Source organism: Equus asinus, chromosome 15 (genome assembly GCF_041296235.1).
Source record: "Equus asinus isolate D_3611 breed Donkey chromosome 15, EquAss-T2T_v2, whole genome shotgun sequence".
Lineage (NCBI taxonomy): Eukaryota > Metazoa > Chordata > Mammalia > Perissodactyla > Equidae > Equus > Equus asinus.
Window position 1 is genome coordinate 17,821,021 of NC_091804.1, and position 12,418 is coordinate 17,833,438.

At 40.5% G+C, this 12,418-nt stretch overlaps 1 protein-coding gene across 19 annotated transcripts in view; it reads right to left on the reverse strand.

Annotated features, from left to right (window-relative positions):
• Positions 1-12,418, reverse strand: part of SHLD1 (shieldin complex subunit 1) — an 85,216-nt gene that overhangs the window by 59,735 nt on the left and 13,063 nt on the right. For 2 of the 19 annotated variants that reach the window (XM_070485599.1, XM_070485598.1), the window contains exon 3: positions 6,809-7,025. The exons of the other annotated variants lie outside the window; for them this stretch is intronic. In XM_070485599.1, coding sequence (XP_070341700.1) covers positions 6,934-7,025 — 92 coding nt within the window. In that variant the 3' untranslated portion in view covers positions 6,809-6,933. Of the gene's footprint in view, positions 1-6,808; positions 7,026-12,418 lie in introns of those variants that run through there. 19 annotated transcript variants of the gene reach the window in all.

Genomic DNA, 12,418 nt, shown 5'->3' on the forward strand with positions numbered 1-12,418 from the left:
ATATGACCTCAGATACAACTTCTCTTGGTGACAGAGAGTAGAAGGGTCATATGTATACGCAAGACAGACATGTAGCGAAAATAGTGAGCAGAGAGGCCTGTGACAATCACAGAGTCTAGGATTGCATGGCCAGGACTGTGAAATTCCTGAATATCCCAGAGATGTCAGTGAAATCAAGTGATTGGATATTCACGAGTAGCAAAGTCATTACAATGTGACAAACAAATGTAGACATGTCTTCAGTCAAACATTATTCCCTGTAACATACAATTTTACATGAACATCATCATGGCAGATACTATTGACCGTGTGTCTAGTTATGTGTGAATACTGTGCTTTATATACATTATCCTTCATGCTCGATGAAGTCTTGGAAGATAAGCATCCTTGTCTCTCTTTCCCTCTACCCTCTTTCCTTCCCCACTCTTCCTGCTTCCTTCTTTCATCAAGAAGGGCAGTTTAAAATTTTTTTAAATCGCATCAATACACTGTTAGATGAGAGAAAGCTTCCTGTCATTACTTTGAGCAAAAATAGAATCTAGAGCTCTGTTTATGTTTTTCTTCCCAGGGCTTAATATGCTGAAAGACACTAAATAATCCTTCTTAGTTTCCTGGCTGGTTGTAAACAACTTCAAACTTCTCATGCCTTTGAAGGCTGAGATAATACCTGAAAAGTGATATGCAGGTTTACAGTCTAAGATTGGGAGAGATCAAGTATCCTTCAACTCCCCTCCCAGGTTCTAACTCACCCTGCAAATGTTTACTGAGCGCCTGCCATATGGGGAAACACCATGTCACCTCCTCAGTAGACGAAATCTAGAAACAGATCACAAGTGGGAAGATTCTATCCGGACAGATACAAACAGCTTCCAATAATGGCAAGGCTTGTGGCCACAATCTAGTAGTAGGAAAGACATTTACTTTCCACCATTCTGTAGAGTTCCTGGATATTCAACACCAGGCATAGTAGTCAATATAGAGCATGCACTTATGCAGTGTTTACTGGATGAATAAAAAGCATTACAGAGACAGCAATGTGCATGCGTGGAAATAACGTAAGGCAACTGTGTTCACTGTACAGAATAAGTAAAGTATGATTATCTGATATTATTAGTTCATACTGACCCACAAAATTCACTTGAATGTATAAAAAAAATTCTCATTTACAGCATGTAGCCAATTCCAAATTTGTTTTTACCGATTTCTGAATTCTGCTAATTCCTATTTTTGCTCAGGCTGTTATTGTCTTAGATGGTTGTAGGAAATTATCACATAATCCATATTCATGAGGTCCCAGTTTGAGAGGCAGACATCACATTTCAATCCACCTGTTCTTTGAAGGAAGAAATCACGATTAGCCCTAGACCTGGTGACAAAGATCAATGGTCTCTTCATCTTTACAAAGTAACTCAAATTCAAATTTGGGGAATAGCTGAGAGTTTACAAGTAGAGAGAAAGCAGTGGGAAAGTGTAGGGTACTTCTCAGATGTACCACGAAAGAAAAACTCCACTGGAATCACCTTAAATCATAATTTAATGGCTACCTGTTTTATTATGCCTATTTCCCTATACCTTAAGAATGTTAATAATAACTAGGGCCAACAGGGCAATTTTAAAAAATAATTTTAAAGTCTACAGGTAATTTGAAAGTACTCACAATAAGAAAACTCTGAAGTCTAGGATAAACAGTTATAAAAATATTTCCTCAAGATCGATTACAGTTTGCATTATGGCTTGTCTGCTTTGGTAAATGTAAAATAACATGCTAATTTCTATTCCTTAAGGAATATTTTTTAGCACCACTCAGAATGCAATAGCTTCAACAGCTACTCTTTTCTTAGAGGATTCCAACATGGGAAAATAAGAAGACACCTGCTCCTTCCTGAATAGATGGTCTTTTCTTGAATGAGTTCGTCCATTTCTATTTGTTCTGGGCAGCTCTGAAACTCACACTGCCTGATTTTGTCCCCTCCTATTTTGTTTGCATGTCTTATTCTCCCAACTAGACCATCAACTCCTTGCACACAGGATTCACGTGTTCCCACTGTTCTATATCACCGTCAATCTATAGCATAGTGCTTGATACGAAGAAGACAATAAAAAACTGTTTCATTTGACTGGTTAGACCTCGAACAAACACGCCACATAACACGTCCTCACACACGCCGTTCTGCTTAGAGCCAGCTCAAATTAACTGGGATCCTTCATCATACAATTATTTGTAGATGCTGCATAGGAGCATCTTCAAATACAAATCAAAGCATTTTGCAAATGAGAAGGCATCCATTGACAAATACAACATTTGCAATGAAGAGATTATATGAGAATAGAATCATATAATTTGCCTATATTTATACCCAAAGTTAGCAGAAAATATATATACTAATAGAAAATGCTAGGAAATAATTCCACAGATGCTTTGGGTCAGTGTTCATTAGAATAACTTCTCTGTAAGGCTCTGCCCCAGTACAAAGTAATTTTTGGCCAGTACTGAGCAAGAGAAAGAATTAGAAGGCTTGATCTCTTCCTGAAAGGAATTCAACAAGGAAGAAGTGGAAGTCTAAAAACAACCCCAGGGACACTACTAGTTACAGCAGCAGCGGTAGCAATGACACCTACCTTTGCTAAGGGTACTAAGCTCCAGGGACCTCACTCAGTCCTCATGACAGCCTCAGAAGCAGCAATATCATCATTCTCATTCTAGAGATGTGGAAACCGAGCAAGGTGAAGGGTAGCAACTTGCCCAAGGCCAGAAAGCTAACAGGTATGTAATCAAGGCCAAACTCAAATTAGTCTGGCTCCAAAACCAAAAGTAAGAATGCAGAATATGATCTTTAAAAAAGTGATGGGAATATTGAAAACCAGAGGGAAAAATAAAACAATTAAATAAACAGCATAAAGACAACTGGCTCCCATTGGAATACAATAAAGCTATCACCCCACCTCGTACCTTACATCAAAATAAAGATTTCAAAGTAAAAAAACTAAACTTTAAAAATACTGGGAGGTGCCTATTTATATAATCTTGGGAGTGAGAATGATTTTCTAAATATTACACCAAAGCAGAAGCACTGATTAATAAAAATTGACTATATAAGACTCTAAAATCTCTACACATCAAAAAACCAACATATGTACTTGTAACCACTAAAACTGGAGACAAACTAATAACGATTAATAGGGGGATAGTTTTAAAGATTATAGTGTATTTGTACTGCAGAAAACTACGCAGACCTTAAAAGGACTGAGGCACAAACAACTAAAGGATGATGTGATCGACTGTAGAATTTTAAAAGGCAAGTTGCAGAACAACACGTTTTTGCTAGAGATTTTTTGGTTTGTTACAATCAAACACAAACAGAGACCAGACTTGAAAATTCCCCAAGCAGACAAAACCAGTTTGGTCATACAAGCAAAGCTTAATTTAGCTTATTTTGCAAGACAAGCTACACTAACTTGACATGGGTCACTTCTTGCTCTGAAAATCATAGCAAAACTTAAATTGTTGCCCAAAATTGATACAAGGTAACCACTAACCAGTTCCCTTACATTTACGAAAATTCTAATCCTGTAACCAATCCCTGTGAAGAATTAACAGTCACTGCCTCCTCACTGCATAAACTGCTTTATAACAATATTCCTCTGAGCCTCGTTCCATGTTTTGGTTTGAGTCCTCCTGGTTTACAAACTTTTTGGTGTGTGCACAATAAGTTTTTACTAATTACTCCTTCAGTGATTCATTGGTTTTACTTCTGTTTTTCTTTTTTTTTGACCTTTTGACAGGTTAAACGCTATGCATGAACAACTGTACTAAAATACATACACTTAGATGCACAGATTTACCCATTCTGGGATACATTTATGGGTAGACCCCCCCCCAAATACACGTAACACTATTGGTTACCATGAGGAAACAGAAAGTGGAGGGTGAGACTAGAGAACATTCTCTTTTTGCTTCTTTTTGGTCTGTTTTACGTTTTTTTTACAGTACATATTACTTTGGTCACTTTAGAGACAATAAATTTTAATCAGAGAATGTATAAAAATTAAAAGGCAAAACTGGGGAAAATAATTGCAAAAAAAGCTAAAGAGTTAGTTTTCTTGATGTATAAAGAACTCTTAAAAATTACTAAGAAAAGATGAAAATTCTAATAGAAAACAGGCAATTCATTGAGAAAAAATATTCAAGAAAACATTTCTTTATACTGTAATCAGATAAATGCAAATTAAAATAAAAAACCCTTTGTTGGGGGCCTATAATTAGCAAAGTTTTAAGAATTACAATGCTAGTGTTGAGAAGAGTCTTGGAAGAGTGATTTTCACCCCTTTTCTGGAGGACAAACTAGCTACTATAATTCCATCAAATAAACCACCTTTAAATCCTTTAGTCTTATCTTTAGGGGAAAAAAGTGCAATTTAACTTGGCAAACATGCAAAGAAAAATTAGACATCAGTCTTTACGTTTGTATTCTAGTCTGCAATCAATTAAGCAAGATAAATGAAAAGATGTCCTCAAATTAGATAATGCATGTGCAATAACTAGACCGAAGATTAGTGGCCTTAGGACAAGTTAGCTTCTCAGATTTTAGCTGAGTAAAATAATCTCTAACAACTTGAAGTTTTATGTCTAGTAGGTGCAAAACTCTGCAAAGAGTGAATTACAAAGGCTTAACATATCCTGTACATTTAATTTCTTTTTCTTGGCGAGGCTGAGGAATATGCAAAAAGTAGTCACTAGAGGGCAGTAGACTCAAACCCTGCCCCATAGCGAGAGCTTGCCGGGCACAGCCGGGCTCCAGAGCCAGAGCAGCTGCTTAGGTATTACTGGATAAAAACATGGGATATTATTTTCACCCATTCTCCCCCAAACTTTACTTCTAAAATGGCATTGGCCCATGGGTAACTTTCTCATTTTTAATTTATATTGTGCCTAACATTCCCTAGTATTTTCCAAGATTTCTTTGTAAAAGAAAATTCTAGACAATTATTGACTATATTGTGAAGAACTGGGGCTAAATCTCTTTGCTTGCTTGTTAGTTTTTAGAATTTATTTAAATTTTCTACTCACTTGTATTCTTCTTGTAGGCAGGGAAAAAACTCACAGTGCTATAAAATGTGATAGGAATACAGTTTTCTTAAGAAAATAGCTTTAAAAAGAAGTCTTTAAAACCATAACCATAATCTCATGCACTGTAATTACAGAGATATTTGCCGAAAAAGATAAAGAAACAGGTCTACTAGAAACGTACTTTCTTCATGATGGAGAAATGTAGTGATACCTTTCTGCTCTTGGTAACATTATATCTCCTCACAGATGTTCATTTCTCTGCTGCTTTCTTATCAAGGAAAAAAGCCAGGGGGCTTTAGAATTTGGGCTAGTCTGAAGGCTTTCTAAATGAGAGTCAAACAAATCTGCAAGGCTCATGTAAAAGTATATGCTATTCAACTTAGAAATTTTCTTGTCCTATAGCAGTCATGTGCCACATAACAACATTTCAGTCAATGACAGATCACATATATGATGGTGGTCCTGTAAGATTAGTACCATACAGCCTAGGTGTGTAATAGGCTGTCCCATCTAGGTTTGTGTAAGTGCACTCTATGATGTTCATACAATGACAAAATCACCTAACCATGCATTTCTCAGAATGTATCCCAATTGTTAAGCGATGCATGACTGTATGCATAAAATCAATCCCCATATAAATTTGATGATAAAGCTATAGACTGGTGATCAAGGTACTGTGATACTTTATATCTATTTTCAAATATTACAAATTTCACTTATATATGTTTTTCATTTATTCATTCAACTAGCCTTTACGGAGCACCTACTCAGTGCCAGGCACTGTCACCTTATCCTCTGCTCACACAGCAGAACCTGGGTTTAGAGGGCGGCAGCCGCAGGCATCGTGATTAGACTAGGGAGAGGGCAAAACGTGAACCCTGACAGGCAAGCCTCAGGGAGCCAGGAATGAATTCAAAAGCACGTACCCTTAAAAGTTACGTTCCAATAAGCTGGGTTTTTGTAATTTCAAGTATGTTAGCAAAGCTCAGCTCTATCAAAAACTCCAGGGAGCCTGCAAGTTGGTAGAGGGCAGCCACTCAGCAGACAAAGAGCATGATTTACAATTTCAAAGGCAAAGAACCAAGAATAAGGAGAGTTCCTGGGCCAAATGAGAAAATTTCTTCTGGATAGAAAAAGTTATCAAGGGTTTCATTTATTCCAGCAAACGAAGTTAAAATTCCTGACTTTTCTTCCTTTGGTTTTAACATAAGAAGCTGGATCCTGCCTGGTGGGAGAAATTTAACTGAGAAGGCAATGCCTTTTCTCGGATTAGTCAGCAGGTAGTTAGAGTTCTTCAACGATGGGAAGACGAGAGGTTGGAAGGGGAGCTCAGTAGGCAGTGGACACAATACTGGTCAAATGACCAGAGTCCTGGTCGCCCCCAAGAGGGTGCTGATATTGAAGATGGTCAGAGTCAGCAAAGTTGGCAGGAAGAAGCTGGCAGAGACCGAAGGAGGTGACTGCAAATAATTAACACTTAATACTTACTACTTACTCATACCTGGATGTCTGCATTTCTTTAGAGTTCTGCCTTTGAAGTCAGCCTGACTCAGATTTGTCTCAGCTTTCCACCATTCTTTGTGTAACATATGAATAGGTAATCTAAGGCTCTATTTCCTCATGGGTAACACGGAGAACATAATAGTATTTCTTCCTTGGGATGGTTGTGAGAATCAGAAGGAACAATGTGTGTAACATGTATAGCACAGTGCCTGGAATGTCAGTGTATGATAAATGATAAACTGTTCATCCTTCCATGTTCCCTTAATTATGTATAGTGTTCTTTGTCCTACAAACATATAACAATGAATGACACTAGTGATGGTGTATGTTTACCTATTTTAATCAAGTTATTTTCTCATACTTTAAGAAGACACAGCTGAGCGATGAGTCATGAGTGAATGTCCAGTTGGAGAAGGCCTTGAGAGAGCTCTGGGGTCACGGCTGTGCAGCTGGGCTGAAAAGATAAAGGCTGTAGGTGTGGCTCCAGACAGGAACACAGCCTGTTTTTCAACTCAGTTGGGATATCTTTTCAAAGCAGTAACTGCAGGCAGAGGACACAGAGGTAAACAAGTCTCTTCTTCCAGAGCAAGTGTCCTTGGAACTCCAAAGCGAGGAGCAATGAGAGATGACACAGATGGCAAATAACATTCTTGAGCCTTTATAATTCTACTCTTAAACTACTGCCATCTCTAATGGCCATTTAAAGTTATCTACACTTTAGCAGTCTAAAATAGAGAATTGTATTTTGTTATTTTTTTAAAAAGGGAGAGAAAAGTCACAGTTAGAAGTTGTCTGTACAGACGGCCACCAAGGACATAGGAGTTGCCAAGTGTCTATGTGACTTTGGGTGATTTCCTTCATTACGCTGCGGTTCGACTTCCCCTTGTAGAAAATGAGACAACTAGGTGAGCTTGGTGGTTTTCAAACCGATTTTGGGCCCTGAAATCCTTTCTTCCAATGAATGCTTATCTGGAAGCCCACAAGGTAAATAAGCTGATACAGATGAGCAAGAGCGGAGAGTGAGTCCAGGGTCCCCGTAAGCTCACTACCTCCTCCCCATCTTGACCTTGTAGCTCCTAAAGGGCTGCCTGGAGCACAGTTTGAAAACCACAGGCCCAGAGGCTGTAACATTCTCTAACTTTATGGGCCTTAGCCATATACACTCATGTTTTATCCTTCACTGCTTGGGCCACACAATTAGGACACGTTGCTGCCTTCCCACACTGGCAAGCAAAGAGTTCAAAATCCTGTTCTGGACCTGAAAATTGAGTCTAGGCGGCTGAATCTACAGAACTCAATCCCGGAAGTGGTAACAAATACAGAGATACATTGCCATGCAGAATACTCAAACTTTCCAAATAAAACCCATCAAGTTGAATACGTGATATGAAGTTCTAGATTTTGTTCTACGATTTGTCAGAGAACTGGTTCATCAATCTCCTTCTTTCCCTTCCTCACTGTGTCTTAGGTCCAGTTTAGAAGGTGCTAGGTCATTAGCTACTAGGTTGGATATCACTCAATGCATCTATAAAGAAAATGTCTTAAACATCATTTACACGTCTAAAATATGCCTTGAATCCTATTTAAAGTGACAACAACACGTAAAGAATTCCATAATTATTATAGAATTCTATTTTGAGATTTTGGATTTAACAGCTTATAATTTCTTATGGAAATAAAATTTTCTACAATTACAAATAGATACTATATGAATCACAGAAAGAAAAAAAGACATATTTATCTACTCTTAAATATTAAATTCCTTGGATGAAAAGCCTAAATACACAGGTTATATGCAGGCCTTTGAAACTGGGATGTTGACAGACTCCAAAAGAATAGGGAGTATTAAGCTACTATTTACTTTAAACTTAGGGCTGCCTGTAAGCTAGGGCCTTTAATCATCAAAGACTTATTGTGTTTAACACCCAACTTGCTGTACACATTCAACCAATTTCCCCAACAACTGCACCGAGAAGTTCAAGTTTGAGGACAGGGCTGAGGTTTCCCACCTCCATATTGTAACGTCTAAGCAACACCTTTAGAGAAACTCTCTGTCTGGCCTTAGAATGCATCTCGGGGGCTCTGCAGGACAAAGGTGGCTAATGAGCTGTGCCACACAAGCTACCCAGAGTTTATCAAGCCATAGCAGTGCACACAGGACTGCGCCTCCAGCAAACCTTTGTGACTTTGCCATTGAGAGGTTTAACCAACACCATTTGCCACTTCACCAGGCGCTTCCATTCTGCTTACACTATGCTTTCCTTGAGCCCAGTAACAAAGGAGAAAGGAAACAAGTATCTAACAACAAATTGTTGCTATCCATCAACAAGCTGTACTCGGGACTAATTGATGGATTCAATTCAGCAGTTTCTGGAGTGGATTGGAGTTGACCAGGGAGGAGGGAGCACGTTTCAAGAAGGGGAACAATGCAGCTGAGGCATTACGGCCTGACTCAGCACAAAAGCAGGCTCAACAGGAGTGGCAGGCCCGTGTTAATGAATAGTTAGATACCAGCAGGGGCCTGTATTCAGCTGGCATGCACCTGTACAGCCTTGCCAGTTGGTAAAATATTGCAATACTGCTGAATTGGTTGTTAAATATTTTGAACAAATACCCTGGACATCAGATTGCACAGTCCTGAAAATGAGGCACGGGAGCGTTGACTGGCGTTGGCAGGAAAGCGGAAGCGTACGATGACATCTCAAAGGGACAGAAACAGAGAAAGTGGTGGAAACGGTGTTTCGGGAAGACCTTTGTGGCAGTGTGCGTCTTCTGCCTGATCCGACCAGGAAGAGCAGAGGGAGGGAGTTTCGTAATGCTGTGCCTGGCTTAGGTGACAAGTTGTTTGCTCCACCAGCACTTCATGAGAAGTGGCTAGTCGGTCACTTCAGGACAGGTGAACTCTGTTTATTTAGACAGATATAGCCCAGCCTCATCTGCTTTTGGGTACCCAGACTGAAATGACCAAGGCTTTGAGGTTTTTCTGACTAACACTCTCAGATTCTTATCAACCCATTCGTTTCTTGGGAAGTGCTCTTAAGTCTCATGTCCCTAGGCCCTAATATCCTCCTCCAGGGCATGAACAGTGATAAGGCTGTTGCACATATAAGATAAGGGAGAGAAGTGTCCACTAGGTTTAGCTCCTGGGGACACTCACTCGCATCTGAACCAGGACAGGCTTAGTCAAGTGAGTAATGGGGGCAGAGGTCATGTGCCCGAGAATGAGGCACAACAAGTCCTTCAAAAAGCCTGGCTGGGCAGAGCAGGTCAGTGATAGGCTCCGAGCCAGAGGCAGCTACAAAGTGAAACGGGGAATCCTTTACAAAAGTTAGGCTTAAGCCTGGGTCCACGTCCTTGTAACCTGGCTTTTGCAGTAGTCCCTGCCTAAAACAGATTGTCAAGAGACAATCTTGCCTGCCACTCTTCCAGGATTAGAACTGTGATGCTGACTGCAACCTTGAAGCTGGGACCTTGCCACCCACTGATAAGCCAGCTGTACACTGCCTGCCCCAGCCTGGATTTCTGAGTACTCTCTCTGCATTACCTGTTGCAGGGCAGGGGTATCATCCATTGGTTATTCCATGCCACCACTTGGCGCCCCCTTCCCCTGCCAATTATGTGTCTGGATTTTGACTGGAGGTTTTAACACTGGGGTCATTTGACTGAATCCTAATGGTTAGGTCGTGGCTCCTATTTCACCCAGCAGCTGGGGAAGCCAGGTCCTAGGTTCACGCTTAGACCTCCATTCCACTGTAAGCAACCTGCCATACTCTGCCAGTTCTTGAAATAGTCAACTGTATTTTGAGCCAAGCACAAGCTACATGAGTGCAGCCAACAGTGAGTGAGTACGAGGGTGGGTACAGTCTAATGCCAAGTTACCTTGGATGACTATCCAACTGGAAACCTTTGATTGTAATTCACCAATCCCTCGGAGATCAATTCCTAACAACACCCAAGCAAACAAGCAAACCAAGAACGCAAGTTGCCTTGGGAACTGGATGTGTTAAGGAACTGAGATAGAACGGTAGCCATCAGAACACCAACAGAGATCAATGTAACGGCAGACTGTGTCTCTGAGCAAACAACAGATCCAGAGTTATCAGAACTAGATTAAAATGCAGGGGAAGTCTGCTGCAGGGCTGTGGGGAGAGACCCCATAACGACAGCCAACTACGAATGTGCAGCGAAGGGAAGGAAGCGACATAACTCAAAGTAGAAAATGAAAAACTCGAGCTCCTGGACAGCTTTGAGAACTCCGAGGTGGAAGATGGTCAGACCAGAGCAAATCAGGCTGGGCAGATGGGGCAGGGATTTCCCTCAGAGCGTAGGGTGGGCCACCTCAAGCTGGATGCTCAGTAATGGCCAGACTGCCAGTGACAACCTTTCGTAAATTTACTTTGTAGAAAATCTCTTTCCCACAAAAGGCAGCTCTGGAATGTTTACAAGAAAAGAAATAGCCTTCCGTGCTGTGTAAATTCCTCCTAGTGATATCAGAACGAAGTTCCCTTTGTGGTGGATACACCTGAGCGATTTACTTGCGCTTACATAAACTATCAGATACAGGGCTATTAAAAAAACAGGAGGGCTGTCCTCCACTTGATCCCAGTGTAATCCTTGCTCCCATCATGGCTGGAGGTTATCATTTCACTTAGTTCTTGGGAAGTTCTGGGGGATCTGATTCATGTTTTGTGTGTGTGTATGTGAGGAAGACTGGCCCTGAGCTAACATCTGCTGCCAATCTTCCTCTTTTTGCTTGAGGAATATTATTGCTGAGCTAACATCTGTGCCAATCTTCCTCTATTTTGTATATGGGATGCTGCCACAGCATGGCTTGATGAATGGTATATAGGTCTGTGCCCAGGATCCGGGCCTGTGAACCCTGGGCCGCTGAAGCAGAGAGCACAAACTTAACCACTATGCCACCAGGCTGGACCCTGGTTCATTTTTAAAATAGTCATAATGAGTATTACGAGTAATAAATGCCACAACATACAAAAGTACCATAGAATGACAGAGTGTCCAGCAAAATAAATGTTTTTAAATATTTAAGCCTGAATAAAATAGTATCAAAAACTTAATATATATCCTTCCTAAAATTACACCCTCCCAAACTGAGTTGTTTGCTCTATCAAGCTAACAAACTTGCTGAAATTTATTTCCAGCAGTTGCTTGTCTCACCGGTATCATCCACTTGGCTATTTTCCAGGTAAGGAAAAGTAATTTTTTTCCAATAAAAATATGATTTAAAACACTGCCTTTGGATTCAGCCCTGCTCTGCCATTTATTAAGTGACACTGGGTAAGTTTCCTAACTTCTCCAAGCCTCCATTTTCTCACTGATAAAAGAGGGCTGATTCCCACTTCTCAGGTTTTGTTAAGAATTAAAAGTGGCAATGTTTGTAAAAGTGGAAACACTTATCATGGAGCCCAACACCACCAAACCTGACAGGCAGCCAGCCCTCCATAAATAGGAGTGATCATTACTAATGTATTCTAAGACATTCCCGCATCTAGTTATGCGGAGAAAAATGGCCACACACCAAACCCTCTTTGGGGTAGCATGTGCAAATCAATGTGAGTGTTTTAAACACGTGTTGCGGAGGACAATCAGACATGGCCACAGAGAAGAAATGGGAGAGGAGGCTGGACACTGAGGAATGGCTCCATCTGGAAAGGCCAAGTCGGGGCCGGGGTGGAGAGGAGAGTGTCAGGATGTGTCGGGGTGGGTAACAGAGACAGGATGCCTTTGAGGGACATCACGGAGGCACCTCCCCCAAATCTCTCTTCTACCTGCTCTTGATTCCTGAAATTAAACCACTCTTTTAGGTTAAGGCTATGTATTCTTAAA